This window comes from Abrus precatorius, unplaced genomic scaffold (assembly GCF_003935025.1).
Source record: "Abrus precatorius isolate BTA unplaced genomic scaffold, Abrus_2018 Scaffold4, whole genome shotgun sequence".
Classification (NCBI taxonomy): domain Eukaryota; kingdom Viridiplantae; phylum Streptophyta; class Magnoliopsida; order Fabales; family Fabaceae; genus Abrus; species Abrus precatorius.
The window spans coordinates 4,031,712-4,050,662 of NW_020874384.1; the positions used below are offsets into that span (position 1 = coordinate 4,031,712).

An 18,951-nucleotide genomic window follows, 5' to 3' on the forward strand; every position below is an offset into this window, starting at 1 on the left:
TATATCTATACTGTTTGATAATTGAGGTATGTCAAATGAATGAAACCATCTTATTGATACGAGTGTTTGACTATTCTTAAATAAAGAAAAGGTTTTATGTGCGATATGTGATGTAATCACGGTGCCACTAAACCTTAAATTTAATTTCGAATAATAAATTTCACAAAATGGGGGCAATAAAATTTTCATTTAAATCTAATTTTCCAACATAGGGTTTCATCAAAGTATTCCAAAATAATAAGGGATTACAAGTTTATATCAATAACTGTTACACGACCTATTCAATTACATCAAAATTTTAAAATAAAATATAGGTCCTATAGCAGTTTCATCCATCCCTTCACTAAGTCTGGTGTTGATCGTTTTGGCTACCTGAAAAATAAATATAAGGATGAGTACTCTACACTACCCAACACACACAAACATAGAGACTCACCTTAAATACTCCACATGTTTTCTAACATATTCTAATCAATTATAATCAATCACATGCAACACTTTCAAGTATTCCTTTTCAATAGACAACTGGTGCGTTTACTGCACCAACAATAATTTACACAAACATACACTCACTGGATTTAGCCATGCTCACTGTGATCACAGTTTCACACCATGGATGATCGCCAGTTACTCCCACATCACGAATACCACATGTGCGGTCACGAGTCGCTTGATAAAGGTGTTGATCAGAGGTCTAATCAGGAGGAGAGAATGTGTGGCCTGTGATGTACCCACGCTCACTGTTGGTGTCACTACTACTCTCTCTTTCCCAAGATATTTCTACCATCCCTATCCTCTATACCTCTAGTGTATCACTGAACCATTCCTAGCATATTCACAACCGCATTTAACATGCCCTTTCACACACATTTCAGTCACATACAGTATTCATTCACAACACATGACACACAGGTCCACATTCATTCACAGTACACGGCACAAATGCCCACATTTATTCGTGTTACATTTAACATACACCAATTTCATACACACAACATTTTCAATATAATTCACATTCATCAATTAATCCCATCATACACATTATTCAACATTCATTACACTATACTGTATTCATTCTTTCCACCACAATTAATTAGTTCTACCTAACACACATTCCAAGCCATCCACATGACATTGCATAGCAATTACATAGCATTCAAGCACAATGAGATAGGGTAGAATCCCCTCTTATCTCAAATTGAAGACTCACATACGAAATCAACCAAGGAAGGTGCTATACAGTCAAGATAGAGGAATAGATGTGATTGCAATACAGGTATTGTGGTACGACCCAAAGGGTGTACTCATAATATATGTATTGTAATACACTAAGTTATTTGGTCAAGACTTACGTATTATGACATGTTACCCTATAAAAGGGTGTGGAAAAAAAATGAGAAATAATGGTGGTGAGTTTAGATAGCTATCGAGATACACTGAGGTATAGAGTTTGGAGAAGATTTGTGAAATCTTGGAGAAATGAGGGTGATGAATGCTAAGTGTGAATAAGTGCACAATGATTTGCTGAAAATGAAAGCATTCACAGGCCACACACTCATTTTCTGACGAGACTCCTGAGTATACCTTTGCTAGAAGGGGTTGGGTCGACACACGTGTATCCGTGTTGCTGTGGCTAACCGGTGGCTATCTAAATTGTGAAGTCCTCAAGGGATCCCAGGGGCATTGAATATGAAAATGAAATTCATGTAAAAGTCTGAGGTGTATAAAGTAGTGTAGAAATCGTACGATTATAATATATGCATTGTAACATGTCGGTTGATATTGTTGTGATATATGTGTTGCACTATATGTGTTATAATACATCGATAGGTGCGATTAGGACACATATATTACGACATATTGATTGACGTGGAATAATACATGTATTATAACATATAAATTAGTAGAAAAATACAGCTTATGAAAGTTTGTAAATGTGATTGACTGGTTGCCTTAAGTCCGTTGTGACATTGAATTTTATGATTTGAGTGTCAGTGTCGATTCTATCTATGATAGGAAAATATTTCCAATATTATATATATGATTATTTCCTTAAGTTAAATAAGAGATTTAGTAGGGCGGGAGATACTCACCCTTACTAATATTTTCAGGTAATGAAAGTGAAGAGATAAATATGTCTAGTCTGTCTTAGGATCATAATCTAAGGATGTTAGAAGGAAGAATGCTTTGTAGGGACTAAAGTCATTTGAGAAATTATATTTTTAATCTAATTATAATTTGCGTTGATCAAAAGTTTGTAAATGACTTTAATGTCAGATTTTAGAATTTAAATCCTAGAGCAAATTTTAGTTGTAAAGAATATTTTGGAAATGTTCTTAGTAGAAATTCAAAATTTATATGTATTCAAAATGAACTAAATGATTTACTAGAAGTAAAGTTAAGTTTTATTTTATTGTTTCAAAGTTTTACCCTTGGAAACTTGACTCTTTTAGAATTTTATGAAACTTTCTTAAGAAGGAAATATAAAAATTCTGTCTCGATTCTATTATTAAATCTATGAATAGAAATAAATTTATTTTCTATCTGCCATAAAAATTTGTTTATTTGAATAAAGAAAATGAAGGTGTTACACACATCTTGTTATAACCAGAGAGGCACCTGCTCCTAAACACTTTAGAATAATTGTTGTCCATTGAGACAATGTACGTAAAACAATCTGAAGGGTGACAGGAAGAGTTCTCTCTCTATTTTTGGTTTTTTTTCTCATCAATCAAGGAAGAACTCACTCATAGACTCATTAACCTCAACCATTTTGGGTAATTCTAACACCTAATCCTATTATAATGTTTATTTATCAATTGTCATATTGGGAATTAGAAACCAATTTTTCCTTTAGATATCCCAAAATTTGATTTAGCATTACACTTTTGCCTTATCAATTGATTGATAGCTAATTTCACCTTTTTGAATAGCATTCCATACTCCTAATTGCAACTTTCCATCCATTCCAGAATCAGTTTAATATCTGAGATGAGTTGTTTGACATTGGAGATGAGCTCTTTCAAGCATGTTTTTTTCGCCATCACAAAATAAAAGCACCAATTTGTAATGTATAAAGAATACAAGTATAGGACTTCTTTATAAGTATTATTGATATAGTATGTAAATATCTCCTAATGATGGTTAGGGATGAGAATGGGTTAAGTGGCCTGTCAAGGACTTATGGGCAAGCCTATTTAAGGCCTAACCTAACTCGGCTTGTTTATTAAAAAGGTCATGCTTAGACTTTTGAGAAGACATATTTAAATAAAGAGGTCATGCTTAAGCTTTAATAAAAAATCCTTTCAGGCCTATTAGGCTAACCTAATTAAATGATTATATTATTTTATAATTTCTTTTTATTTATTTATTTGTAACAATTAAATATAAATATAATTTTCCAAAAAAAAATGATATACGTAACATTCTCATTTCTTTATTCGAATAAATATATTTTTATGGCAATTAAAAAATAAATTTAATTCTATCAATAGAATTAATAGTAGAATAAAGATAAAATTTTATTTTTCCTTCTTATGAAAGTTTCGAAAGATTTCACAAACAGAATCAAGCTTCCAAGGGTAAAACTTTGAAACTTTGAAATAATCAAATAAAATTTAATACTTCTAGCAATTCATTTAGTTCATTTTTAATACATATAAATTTCGGATTTCTACTAAGAACATTTCCTAAGTATTCTTTACCACCAAAATTTGTACGAGGATTTAAATTATAAAATCTGACATTAGAGTCATTTACAAACTTTGATCAACACAAATCATAATTAGATAAAACAACAGAATTTTGCAAATAGTCCCTACAGAGCAGTCTTCCTTCTAATACCCTTGAATTATGATCCTAGGATGGGCCCAACACCTTTATCTCTTCACTTTTATCACCTGAAAATATTAGTAAGAGTGAGTATCCTCTGCCCCACTAAATCTCTAGTTCAATATTAGCAAAGTACTTATATGTATATACTATACTAAAAATATTACTTAACATGGATTAAATTAGAATTAACATTCAATCATCCAAATTACCATCACTAAGCTACACATCATGATACATGTATTATACCATGTCGATTAATATGTCATGACACGTAGATGTATTACAACACATATATCATAACCATCAATTGTAATGTTACAATGCATATATTATGATTGTACAATTTCTAAACCAATTCATACACATTGCACTTTCACATTCATTTCAATTTCATATTCAACTTCTTTGGGATCCCTTAAGGACTTCACAACTTAGACAGCCGCTGGTTAGCCGCAGCAACACAGCAACACAGCCCTTTTTAGCAAAGGTATAGTTAGGAGTCTCGTCAAAAAATAAGTGTGTGGCCTGTGAATGTTTTCATTTTTAGCAAATCGTTATGCACTATTCACACTAACATTCACCACCCTCATTTCCCTAAGATTTTTCAAATCTTTTTTGGACTTTATATCCCTAGTTGTATCTCTTAGCTATCTAAACTCACTACCAACATTTCTCATTCTTTTTCACACCATTTTATAGGACAACGTGTCATAATATGTGAGTCTTGACCAAATAACTTGGTGTATTATAATACATATATTATGAGTACCCTTCTTGGGTCGTACCACAATACCTGTATTGCAATCACATCCATTCCTCTATCTTAACTCTCGTATTATAATCACTTTTTCTAGCATTTCACTTAATTCATTCACATGTGCGCTCACTGCACTCAGCCACGCTCACGGTGACACTATGATCACGTCATGCAGACAACTTTTCCTTTATTTAAGATTATTCAAACACTCTTATCAATAATATGGTTTCACTTATTTGGCATACCCAATTATCAAACAACATAAATATATCATGCTTCAAACATCACAACATTCAGCAAATCACGGAACCACCAACCAACTCATTCATTCACAATACTCTAACACTTTACATTACAACCTAGTTCAACCAATATCTACATACCGTAATCATCCACAAACACATGACACAGAAAATTCTCAAATAGTTCATACATCACACTGATTAATATAATGTGCCGGAGGTTGGATACCTCCGGACTCAACCTAATCGTACAATTCAGCATGCATATTTTTTCAATAATAATAATAAAGTCGTCTATCCTAAGGTATAGCGTATTCCATTATTCCAAAAGCATCAAATAACAAATCTTCACTACTCTCAATAATATTTGCTTTGTAAAAATCGTAGTGTTATTTCAAAAACAGTTTTATTTAAGCCTTTATTACAAATTATCTTTAGATAGTTACCAAAATAGTTAAAGGTTTCTCATTCTAAGCTACCCAAGAGAGGTTAGGATTTGAGATTAACTCCCTTTACCTTGGAATGAAGACCCTTCACAAAATTCACGATAGAATTGCTCTCCACACTAATTTTCGTCCCTAAAACATGGAAATCCCCATGAGAAACTGAGAATACAAGAAGGAGAGACGGGAAACTGAAAACTCTAACTTATAAACTTACCTCCAAACGTTCCAAACTCAATTTCAACCTTTAATCTAACTTCCAAACGGCTTTGGTGGCAATTTAATCAGTAAGAACGGGTTGGGAGTAAAGAGAATCGAAAGGATTTCAAAGGAAGGGATGGAAAATGAATTTTTCAAACCCTAAACCCTTCAAATACCCCTCTGATCGTGACATATGCTTACTACAGCGACACACTCTCGGTGCAGCGACACCCCTTGTCACTACAACGAAAATCTTAGAGGAAACTGCACCGTGGTTTCTGCAAAATTTGGCTACAGCGAGACTGCACCCAAAAATACACCCCTTACTATCACTCTCTCGCTACAGCGAGAAAGCCATAGTCTCACTCCCTTCTCCTAGGGCCTTCTCGCTACGGCGAGAACACCCCAGAAATACCTACTAAACCTATTTCCAACCAGTTCAGCACATCCAAGCACAATGCACAATCAGCATCCACATTCATATCACGTATACGCATATATTCATATCATGCATTCAGACCACCATCCAATACACATCATCATATACTCAAACATACAAACACATGAAATTCCCATATATATATATATGATATGTAATGTATAAAATAGTTTAATATTTATACTTTAATAATATAATAATTATAATTATACTATTAGAATATCAAAATTAAAACTTATTGTAAAAAATAAACCTATCAATTAAAACTATGTCTAATTTCTAAAATATCTCAAGTCATTATTAGAATTCATTCTTTCCTAATTCTTATTCTAGTCTTTTTAATTTAAATACTTTTTAACTTCTTAACCCTAATATAATTCTTTAAAGTCATGACTGCATAATCCAAAAACAAAAGTTACATGTTGTACCACTCCCCCCCTCTATCTTCGTTGTTACCGGCGATTGTTTGTGGTGGCGTCATCACATGTTTAGAGTTGCCCATTGAAAATTACTATTTGATAACCCTAATATAATTATATGGATTATCTCATTATGGAAAAGAATGCAAATCTTACCTTTTCTTGTTGTGAAATTGTTTTTAAATCTTTATGACAACTTCTATTTGCTACATTAATTACTTATTTATTTATTCATAATAAGCATCTTAATTTTTAGCTTGATATTTGAGATTACATAATATGACGTTACTTTTTGGATTATTTGAGATATTAAATTTTGTTAAGTTATTGAATATGGTCATTTTGAGATATGATATCTGGGAAGCCATTTATGTGTGTGTGTGTGTGTTTTTTTTTTTTTTTTGCTTAACATAATATTTAAATATAATTACTTATCATATATTTCTATTTTACTAATAATAGGTCTTTTGGCTTGCTAGCCCATTGGTTACTAGTTCATTGGCCTACTGGCCTATTAAATTTAAATTATTAGTGTTATTTGAATGTCTTATTGTTAAATAAGCTACTAAGTATACTATTGGGTCAGGTCAGACTTCTAAAAAGATCAGACTAAGCCTAAAATTTTAGCTTATATTAGGTAATAAGCCTAGGCTTAGGCTCTATTTTTATGTAGTAAGCTAGGCCCATTTAACCTCCGGCCTAGCCTGACCTATCCCATTCACATCCTTAATGGTGGTTTGGCTGCCATGAAAAGTAACAGTACAAAAAAAAGAAAATGACAATGGAGTACAGATCATACAGAGGAGAATTAGAAATCACTCATTTCACACCTAATTCCCTCTGACTAATAACATATATCCCCTAGTGGCCCCACACGAAATCCTTCTAACTTGAATTTGTTACCCACACTATGTTATTCTTGCATGCGCCCACAATTGTTGGATTTACTGCTACATCTCCAAATGATGATTCACCGTCATTTACCTTAATGTCATATTTCTTATTTATCCTATAATAAATAAATGAAATTTTATTTCAAAAATAAGTAACCACTTTACTCATTAAGTTTGTAGGTCTTTTTTAATTTTGTTCTTAATATTATATAGATTTTATTTTAATTCTTAACTTAAATATATTATGCTACTTCCTAAATAAGTTAACATCAATAATAATTAATTCAATTATTTATCTAATATGTTAATTTTTAAATTGATAATTAAGTAATGTGCATATTCTAAAAGATATCACATAATTTTTTAAATTTATATTCAAACTCAACTCTTTTTACAAAATCTTTTAACTTGTCATTTTTTTAGTTGTTCTAAATCTTCATTGATATCCATTATTGTCCATCAATATTAACTTAGTCAACACAATAAGTTGATATTTAATACTTGTTTAGTGGTTATAATAAAAATGAATCGGATAAGATTATTATCATATTTATTCTTAATTAAGTATTTGTTTGAGCTATAAGGATAGGATTAATTTATCCTATTATCTATCTCATCCTATTAAATTAGTGTAATTTTCTTAAAATATGACTAAGTTAGGAGAGGAAGAAAATGATACAATTATTTTCTTTAAATTACCTATAATTTATTTTACTACCTCTCTGTCTTGTCTTTTTCCTCTCCTTTCTCTACTAATATATTTTTATACATTTTTAAAAATATATTAAAAATTAAATAATTATTATATATTTTTAAATTTTAAAAATATTTTAAATTATTTATATATTTTTATAAATTAAAAATAAATAACTTATAAAAATAAAATTAATAAATATAAATAACAGAGTAATTTTGTTGTTTTCTACATATTTATATCTATATCGTATCCTTATTTCTAATCATGTTTGCATCAAATATTAGATATGATAATTATATCTCACCCTTGTTTAATCCTTTTATTTTATCTATCATGATTTTAGTTTGACCATCAAATGAGTATGAATTATGCAAATACTTTTATTAAGTATTATTAATATTTATTAATGAGAAAAATTAGTGAGATAGATTTTTCAATAATTTAAAAACAAATAATTTTTTTATTAAGTGAGAAAAAAATTTAAAAAAAAACTTACAAAATTAAGGACTAAAATAATAATTAATTTCCTAATTCAAGAAGCTAGCGACATAAAAACTTTTATTTCTAGTAGATACCACTTACAATTTATCTTGCTTTTGCATAATTATGAATTAGTTTCTAACATAGTTCGCTTAATACGAAGTGTTGATATTTTATTTGGATAATAACAACTCATCAAATCAACATGTATCCTTATCCCTTGACTTGGTTATCTTCCAAATTCTTTGTTTTTTACTAGCCAAACGTTATAAGACCCCTTTTATGGTTAACCTAAATATTATAAGACTAACTCAAGATTCATTCATCGAGCCCAGAAGTGTATGCCCCATTATTGACATTAAAGTTTTAATTTATTTTGTTCCCTCATCTGTTTATGACTTTTTTGTCCCCACTATTTTTCAATAATACTTATCAACTATTTATCTGGCGAGTTCTATTTTTCCATCTCTCTCTATATAATATGAGAAATTTGAATTTTATATATATATATATATATATCATTATTCACGTGACTCATATATTTTAAACTAATAATTTATAATAAGATTTAATGATATTTTTTTTTTACTCTAATATAAAATATTCCTCTCGCAAAATAAGACACTTACAAAAAAAACCTTAAATATAAAAAAGAAAAGGAAAATTCAAGTTAATCTAAAACAAATTATTATCAGAATTATATTGTTTAATAATTATTTATAAACATTAAATTTTAATGATTTAGTTATTAAATAAAAATTATATGTTGATATTATCAATCATGCATATTAAGATTAAATCTCTACTTGTAATAGTATACAAAACATTTTCCTTGTCCAATTGTTGAACCATTAAATAAGCAGCTCATTACTGATTGGCACTAATATTTTTGAATGATTGGATTTGCTTTGTAGCAATTTGTTCTTATTCCAGAGGTATTTTCACACTTGTTGTCTTTCGTGCATAAAATTCATACGCAACTTCTTGGTAATTCATTTTACTAAATCCAATTCAATGACTCTTCCAATTTCTGCTTTTAAAGCACTGTGGCGAAAAACCATGCCTGCATGAACCTTCTTGGATTGGGAAGATTCAAATGATTAAGAAGTATCATTATTAAAAATAAATAATGATTGCTTATAACAAGTGATAATCATTCATAAGTTTTGCGCGCACACATATAGTCAGACACTCTAATATAAAGCTTTACTGACAGCTATTATCCGTTTGGTTTTAATAAATAAATAGCCACTCAACAACATAGAATTTATATTTTTGAATTTGTTTTAATTTTATAAAATCAATGTTTTTTTCTATGGGTATCTTTTATAAGAAAAATAATGTTTATAGTAGGGTTAAACATTAAAAATCTAAATCATATTTTGCCACATTGTCAGAGATTAGTCATTCCCTTGTTCGTATTTAAATTTTTTTATTTTTTATTTATTTCTCCCAAGCGAGCCATAATTAAATACTAAATATGGTCACTTTCCTTATACGGATTCGCATCATAATTTACCATTTTGTGAAGGATTAGCTCATTCTGCTAGACTTAAATTCCATTGGTTATATGATTTTAGTTACAACTAATAACAATAGTAACCAGCAAAATAGCACAGATTCTTTTCAAGTTCATACGTGGTTTGTTTGATTAATAAAAACTTGAAGGCTTAAATAGCAAAAGAAAATTATTTGATTTTACAAGTGAATCCGAGCAACACAAAAGTGAGATAAATTAAGTATAGCACAAAAAAATAATCTTGTCTGCTCAAACACAATGTGGCACAAAATTTCTTGTATCAACCCAATCATTAACAATAGACTACACAAAAAGTTGTGTTATGACTCAGTTAATCGTCCTATGTTGTTCTGCTATGTTATGCATCAAACACACCTGAAGTCTAATATCACTTCGAAATTAAAATAAAAAGTATCATTTATTAATTAATCATGCCTTAATTTTATCAAAGAACTTTTGTAACTTGTAAGCCCTTGATGCACTTAACAGTTTCCAATAACTTCTGTATGCATTAGTTGTAAGAGTATCATTCCCCTTCTTTAATGGCTTTACATGACAGCCACGCCATTGCTTAATACCAACCTCAAAACAAAACGTGTAAGATTAAAATAGCGTGTGTATGGATAGTTTCGTTGTTCCATTGGGTCTAACTTTTTCTGGTAATATAATAAACTCAATCGTAACAATGTTCCAAAGACTACGAGTTTGATGCGCTATGATCGATTGATTGTCACATTTTAAAAATATAGATAATAATATAGAATTATCGCAGCTTAATTTGTCTTGTAGAACAACACATTCCCACTACTGTATTTGTCAACCAAAACTAACCAAAGAAGACATTGATGTCACCAAAGGATTTGAGTACACATCTAGAATTTTGTGAAGGACAAAATCAACTCCAAACATAAAGTTCCTTCTTGTCTAGCCAATTACCGTTCTCTGATCCTAGTTACGGTTTAAGGTATGAACCATGAAAACGAAATGAATGAATAATTCTTTTCACAAGTATACATTAAAAGCAACGAATTTAATTTGATATATGACACTACAATACTAACCAATGTTTATTTCCACATCAGAATTTTCAAACAAGTTTACTCTCGTTTACCATCAACCAATGTCTAAGTACATAAATCAGACAGAACCATCGATAATTGAGTTATGAACATTATAGAGGCAACAAATCTAGGCTTTACCCTCAACCCTGGCACGGGTGAGTCCAACGCATGCATCAACGAAATCCTTGTCTATGAAATCCGAAGAGAAAATCTGCAACCTATCTGCACAACCTTTGGAGAAGCACTGACTAATGAAGAGCCTTGCATAGCCATGAATGCGTTCAGTGACAGGTTTCACACACACCACAGGGTTATCTGCAACAGGTGTAACCGTGTTCTCCACCCTGTAGAAGTACTTTCTGGACGTAACAGGTTGTTGCTCGCTCAAATGCTTCATGTTGCTATCAAACTTGGTTGATGGTAAATCAGTGTTGATCCAGTTATCTCTCAGATACCCTTCACTCCAAAGGGAACTCCCAGCCTGAGGGTGTGGCGATTTTCTCGGCTTCCAAACGCAGATAACCCTCTTTGGTAACACCTGTGAAATGGTCTTGTCGAAGAGGTTTTCATCCTGAGGAACAAGGTAATCCCCCAGTTGATCCTGAAGGTACTTGTCGAATTCAGGTGGGTCATCGTGGCCAAACTCGGTTCTTACCTCGAAGATGATGATCTCGGATTGTGTTTCTGACAAGAACTTTTTTATGTCTTTGATGACAACATCGATGCTGTATGTGAGGAGGATTCCATGGCACACCCTGCGATCCTCTTGGACACGAATGTCAATGATCCTTGTGCCCATGACAAGCTGATTATAGATGGACAAGGATTGGCATTGAGCAAAAGGACGAGTGATACATGGGATGCCAATTTTGTTGGTAGCAGAATCATGGGTTCCTGGCCAAACAATCTTTTTTATCTCAACTTTCTCTGGGTTGAGTTCAGACAACCAGTTTTTTCTGTCTAAGGGATGGTAATCAGAGCCAGGGAAGTCTTGTCCAGAGCGTTTCAGATCAGAGAGAGTTTTCTTTTGTGTGTGGATTGCCTTTCTTCTCTCAACTTGTTTTGATACCTCAGCACCCATCTTTCAAAGACGAGGAGAGGGAAAGGAGGAATTCCTAGTTCTTTCTCTTCTTTGATTCTGTCTTTTGTTGGAGTTGGATGTTGTAGGTAATGACTTGGTTGGTGGGACTGGGATTTATTATAATAATGCATGGTATCGTCAGAATGGTTTTTTTGTTTTTAAATCAATGGAATAAACTTGATGAATTGGACAAAGGTTGAGAAATATGAAATGATTTCTTCACTCAATTTGTTTTTGGTTATCTCTGAGGAGAGGACTTTGGCTTTTGGTTTAGGAAGTACGCCTTTATAAGCCTGTTGTTGTCTTTAACGTCGTGGGAAACTTCGCTCTAATTATTGGCAAGGAGTTATAATCGAGATATGTCATTGGTGGTCCACTTGTATGGTTTTTGAAGCTTCTCTGACTTGGTATTTGTTTTTTGTTTATTCACTTGGCATGTTGGCTTTTTCGTTAGTTGTTACAATCGTTTTATTTTAATGATCGCGTGTCAAAAATTAAACATTTTACCAATTCAATTTTTTGATCGGCCATTAATATTTCTCCTTGACGGCATTAACAAACTAATGAATTGGATTTTATTTCAATTAGAGACGTGGATATTAGTAGTGTAGGCTATTTAGAGAGAATCTCTTCCAGATTTTCTCGTAACTTGCAAACGAGAGCCTCAAACTTCATATCAAAACCAGAGCTCATCTGTTCTAAGTTTTACCATCTGGTTTTGGTGTGATGATGAATCCTTGTCATGACTCTGATTCTAGTGTGGTTTGTCTCGCTTAGTTTTGTTTTCTGCTCATCATGTTTGCCCACTGCTACGTTATGTAGATTCAACAAGAACATCTCATTAACCATAAAGCAAGTAGTCTTCAGTTGTTTACCTCTACATCCTCTGCATGGATCAAATTGTAGGTTCATAACGTAAATTAAAGGAATGTAAAGAACTTGATGCTTTTTCTTTGACAATTGTGCATATTATTGCAGAAAAAACGTTATCTTTGGATATGTTAGCCCACCAAGAAAAAAAATATCAAGTTAATGAAAGATGTATTAATGCTTAGTAAGCTCCCACTCCTATAGGGGGGAAAATCATCATAAGGAATCCAATTCAATTCCCTGAGCCTTGCATAAATCACAACGTAGGATGAATATTTGTTAACTAGAACAACGTGAAATCTTCCACCGATTAGCACTAGGACTTCGATATTTAATTTCACAATAAGCATTCAAGTTCCCATGACAAACATTCCAAGCATTAAGGGAAGACGTGTGCTTCGAAAAAATAAGAAGGGAAATCATTGATAGGGGAAATTTTCTTATTTTATTCCGTTGGAGAAAAATACAAACAAAATAATGGGTAAGAAAAGGAAGCAAAAACTCATTCATGAAAATGAACTGTCTTCTTTGGTTCTACCCACCCCTGTTCTCATTCCTCAGTTTTCCTTTGAGGCAACATCTTTTAAGTATACCAACGTGGAAGTTAAACTCAGCAAAATCTAGGATCAGTAAAGAGAAAGTAAAAAAGAAAAAGAATAAAAACTTAATAAATGGAAAATATATTCCTGCTCTACAAAAAATGATCTACCAGAAAAAAATTTTTCTCTAACTTTCACATTTGGAAGCTAAGTAATGGGGCATGGTCCTCCATGTGGTTACTCAAGTGCCCCAAAGATGAGTATATTGTTTCCTTCAGAGGGTGTGACCCATCTAATACGGTGAAAGTATGAACTTTATTATCAATTTCAATCCAACTAATGGCCTGATCTTTCCTCACACATTTCTCATCCAAAATATGTCTGGTTTTCTCAACCAGTTTCCCTTTCCCAAGTGCAGCATATATACTTGAATGTAATGTGTAGGCAGCAGAGGAGAGCGGCTGCAATTTAATAAGGAATGCAGCTACTTCTCTTCCATAATATGTATTTCCATGCATTCTACATACACCAATTGAAGAATTCCAAACATGGTTCCCTGGATTACAATCTATCATTTGCAGATCCTTCACTGATTCTTTAAAATACCAAGCTCGATCCAAAAGATCAATTAAGCATGCATAGTGTCCTTGGTCAGGGACAACATCATGCTCACAAGTCATGGACGTGAAAAACTGAAGCCCTTCCTGAACAAGACCTGAATGACAATAAGCATTAAGAATGACAACAAAAGTAGCCCTATTTGGCTTCACTCCTGATCTTAGCATATCATTTAGCATCATAGCTGCTTCTATACCATAGCCATAGTGACCCAGAGCTGATATCATCATGTTCCACAACTCTACATCTTGCTTATTTCCAATGAAATTAAAAACTCGCCTGGCAGTTTCTATGCTTCCACATTTTGCATACATGTCAACAATTGCACTAATGAGAGTAGTATTAAGTTTGATGTTATTTCGCACCAAAAACGCATGTATTTGTTTCCCATGCTTCAGTGAAGCAATAGTGGCACAAGCAAAGAGGCAATTACTGAATGTACATTGATCAGGTCTAACTTGATGCCTGATCATCTTTCTAAACACTCCAAGTGCTTCATGACCCTGACCATTTCTAGCATAACCACTGATCAATGATGTCCACGAACAAGAATTCTCCTTAGGCATCTGAATAAACAATTCAGCAGCTGATTCCATGTTCCCCCATGCAGCATAACCCGAAAATAATGTCATCCATGCAGGAATATCCCTCACGGTCATGTCATCAAATAATCTCTTAGCATCATCCATCTTCCCACACTTGCCATAAGCATCAACAATTGAGCTGCATATAACCACATTGGATAAAAACCCGATAACTAAAACCTGCCCATGGATCTGCCTACAAAGTTCAAGCTCTTTCAATTTTACACAAACAATCAATACACCGGCAAAGCTAAACTCATTATACCCAATAGACAATCTCCTAAACCGTCCATAAAATCTCAAAGCCTCACCAAATCTGCCACTGTGTGCATACCCAGTCACCATCGTATTCCAAGACACATAATCCCTTTGAGGCATTCGATAGAAGAAGCTCCTAGCTTGCTTCATCATGCCCAATTTAGCATATCCAGAAAGCATATTGTTCCAAGTGTACAAATTTCTCACCTCCATTTTGTCGAACACCTTGCGTGCCTGAACGAAATCGCCGCAGCTGAAGTACATGCATATCAAATGGTTAGCTAAAAGCGGTGGAGGGCGTTTGAAACCTGTGAGCTTCAAATGGAGGTGAACCAACTTTCCCTCTCGATAAGACCTGGTTTTGGAACACTGACGCAGGAGGGTGGCGAGAACGCGAGAGGGTAAGCGAATGCCCTTGAGGCGGAAAAGGTCGAGAGAAGAAACGGTTTCGGAAAGGGAAGAGTTAGAGAGAAGGGGCTTTGCGATGCAAAGGTTGGAGTATTTGAAGCGTTTGAGGGTTGGGAACGATGGAGATGGCATTGGCATTGGAGAGAAAGACCATGTGAATGCGAAGTGTGTAGCTGGAACTTTAACAACTTCATCATCTATGTCTGTGACGATGAATCGGAATCGGAATCGGAATTGGAGGGAAGATTATTGGATTCGTTAAGCTAGGTCCGGCCACCATGGACGGTGGATCTTGGTGAAACCAATGAGGGTCAACACCACTGGCTGCGCCATCCTTCAACCGAACCGCATTAACCGCAAGCCCACAGCAATGGAAAAAGAAAAATTAAATTAAATTAAATTAATCAATTAAATATTTTTTTAAAAATTATAATTACATTGTTATATCTTGAAGAAATTTAAATATTGATTAAATAAAGGGAATAGAATAAATATTCTGTATAATGAGTAATTAATGGAGAAAATATTAGTTTAATTTGATATAATTTTTTTTTAAATGTGTCATAAAAATAAGAGGCATGCACATGTGAAAAGGAGAATGTGTATGTGACCCCAAAAAATTATTCTTTAAATTTGCTATATAACGAATATTCAATATATATATATATATATATATATATATATATATAAAATTTTAATTAACTAATGTTGAATCAAATATATATAATTGACTCATTTTACAGTTAAAATGTTTATTTAGAAAGTCATATAACGTCTAAATAAGTTAAGCCTCGTACATGTGTATTTTTTTTACTCTCTAATACAAAACACATATTTTAATAAAAATATAACTAAAATTAATTTGATTAAATTTTGAACTAAATGAACACTATATCTAAAATTTAAAATATATTATTTTTGAATAACTAATGTGAGAGGAAATTTAAAAGAAAAAAGAGAAAATAATATATTTTTAATTAAAAAATTATGTAATTTATATATTAAATTTAATTTTTATTTTTTAAAATAAACACCCACCCCACCCCAAAATATTGACACGAGAAAGGGTTTCAGCAGCTCAAATTAGCTAACATATCTTTCTGAAACTACGCCTAAACAGTCAAAACTATTATCCTCCTTACAGTAAATAGTAATTAGAAAACACTCCCAACAGTGTCAGAGGTATTTAAGAAAGTTTAGGTTTAGGTTCAACGTAAAAACTCTTAATTTGCTTTCAACTCAACAGAAGGGTAGAAAAGTGGGCTGAATGATCTCAACTTCACTCCATAATTAACATTTGAAGTTTAGTGATTTTAACACTTGGGCAAAAGAATTTTCCCCGATCACATCCAACTCAAACACAAGAGGAATGTTATAAATCACAACTGATTGAAATTTAATACAAATGATAAGGTGACTCGAGGAGTAAAGGAGAAACTAGAAAGGGCTAATGACGTCGTGAGAGTAATTTACGTGTCATGTGCTAATGGTGATGTAATGTTTTGTTTATCCCATCGTTGCTCAATAGTAGAAGGAATATCATATCTTCAAACCCATATATCTATTGTGAAGTGAAAGTGAAAGTGAAAGTGAAAGGAAGAAATAGATTAAAAAAATATTAATAATGTGATTGAAAAAGATTAAAAAATATATGAAAATATAAATATTATAATAGAAGGCCATTAACAACGAGGATTAATTAAATCGCGTTTTTTTAAGTTAGCCTAAAACCAAACCAAAAAAATTACATAGACTAAAAATGAAAAAACAATATTATATTTGAAATAATAATGATTATTTCTTAAAATATGTTATTTTACCTTTGTTTAATAATAATGATGTTTTTTTATGTACTCTTATTTTGTAAAATCTTAATTAAAATAAAAATACTGTTACATGCAAATTTTATGGAAATAATGTCAATCAAATCAACAATATTTTTTATATTATAGTGGGCCCAATATCCTAATGAAAGCTTTTCTGTGCCCCATACTGAATTATGGGGTTTTATTTGAAGGAAATCAGTTATATGTCGCCTGAATCATGCTTTTGTTTGTTTTTAATATTTTTTGAAAGATAAATTATTAAAAAAATACTTTTTAAAATAATTTATACTAAATTTATTTTTTATTATTTATAAAGAAAAAGTTGACAAGGAAAACTTATTTTTCATCATGTGAAATGAACGTGGACAAAGTAAGAGAATACGAAATAAAAGTAGACATCACTCACCATTGACAATAGCACCGTGCTTGAAAATGTTTATCGTTTGAATGTTGGTGGGAACATCTCCCCCTTACATGAGTGTAGCATGTTAAGGTGATGGAGGGGTGACACACTCTTTCTATATGCTATCGCAAGTGGAACGGTGGAACTTGATTTGAATTTTGGATGTTGATTCTGGCTTCTTTTATTTGGTTAGGCTTCACTTTTGTGAAGGGTTTAGCAACATTTTCGAGGTTAATCATAAGCCTATGTTCATTTTTTTATAATAAAAAAATAAGTTTTCCTTACCAACTTTTCCTTTAAAAATAATAATAATAATAATTTTTTATACTCTTTAGATGAAACTCTTTTAAAAAAAAATTATCTATCTAATGTGCAAAATTTAATACAATTGAGTCATATGTTTTAATCTTAATTTTATCTCTTTCACATGTAAAACTTAATATAAAAAAATGAAATTTTATTCTTTGCGTGGATAAAACTCACAATGATGTGACGAAAGATTTTAGACTAATAAATTGTTTTTTTTTAATATTATTTTAACAATTTATTATAAAATTTATTAAAAAATATAAAAGTCTCTGAATCAATATCCTATTAATAAATTATTAATAGTTTAACATGTTAAATTATAAAGAATAAAAAATATGTAAAGACAATTAAATATATTTTTATTGAATAAATAATTACAAATTTTAAAAAGCTATTTAATTAAACTACCTTGTCTCAATAAAGAAAATTCAAAATATAGATAAAAAATTCATATATTTAAATATCATGTTTTATGACATAAAATATGACTTGAATTTAAAGTTAAAACTTAAAAATACTAATAATACATTATGAATTTATTTTTATTTCCAAATAACGTGAAGATATTTTTAGGATATATTTCTTTTCACATTAAAGCCATATAACTTCCTTTTTCATTGGCTCTTTTAATTTAAATAATTATAAATCTTAGTCAATGTTAATTTTTGAAATCGGTGTATTATATTAATAAAAATGATGTATTTTGATTCTAATTAATTAATTAATTAATTTTTAAATATCTTATATCTTTAATTTGTTGTTATTTAATAAAATAAATATTCATATTGATAACAGAAATTTGTACTATTTTTTATTTATTTTTAATTTAAAATTCTATTGAAAAATTTAAAATAATTATATAATAAATGAGAAATTTACTAATTTTACATTAAATGAATTGAATAACATAAAAAAAAAAGCAACATCTGAAAAAGCAAAAAAAAAAAAAAAAGTATTCCCGAAAAATGGAAGCATTGATTAGCTTCCGTGATTCAATAATGGTGCGTTGGGGTGTTATTCTCTATAATCAAAGTTGGAAGTGTCAACATCGAGGGACGGTAGAGATCTGC

General features: G+C 31.3%; 2 protein-coding genes across 2 annotated transcripts; both read right to left on the reverse strand.

Moving 5' to 3' along the window:
- Positions 1–11,106: 11,106 nt before the first annotated feature.
- Positions 11,107–12,177, reverse strand: LOC113865759 (PI-PLC X-box domain-containing protein DDB_G0293730). The gene has a single exon (XM_027500497.1). The coding sequence runs from the start codon at positions 12,064–12,066 to the stop codon at positions 11,113–11,115; it is 954 nt and encodes a 317-aa protein (XP_027356298.1). The 5' UTR covers positions 12,067–12,177; the 3' UTR covers positions 11,107–11,112.
- Positions 12,178–13,371: 1,194 nt separating this feature from the next.
- On the reverse strand, positions 13,372–15,698 carry LOC113865787 (pentatricopeptide repeat-containing protein At2g21090). The gene has a single exon (XM_027500532.1). It carries the CDS (start codon positions 15,479–15,481, stop codon positions 13,670–13,672), a length of 1,812 nt encoding a protein of 603 aa, XP_027356333.1. The 5' UTR covers positions 15,482–15,698; the 3' UTR covers positions 13,372–13,669.
- Between the last annotated feature and the right edge of the window lie 3,253 nt (positions 15,699–18,951).

Excerpts from the sequence above, each read along its gene's own strand:
- LOC113865759 (XM_027500497.1), bottom strand. The coding sequence starts at position 12,066 with ATGGGTGCTGAGGTATCAAAACAAGTTGAGAGAAGAAAGGCAATCCAC.
- LOC113865787 (XM_027500532.1), bottom strand. The coding sequence starts at position 15,481 with ATGCCAATGCCATCTCCATCGTTCCCAACCCTCAAACGCTTCAAATAC.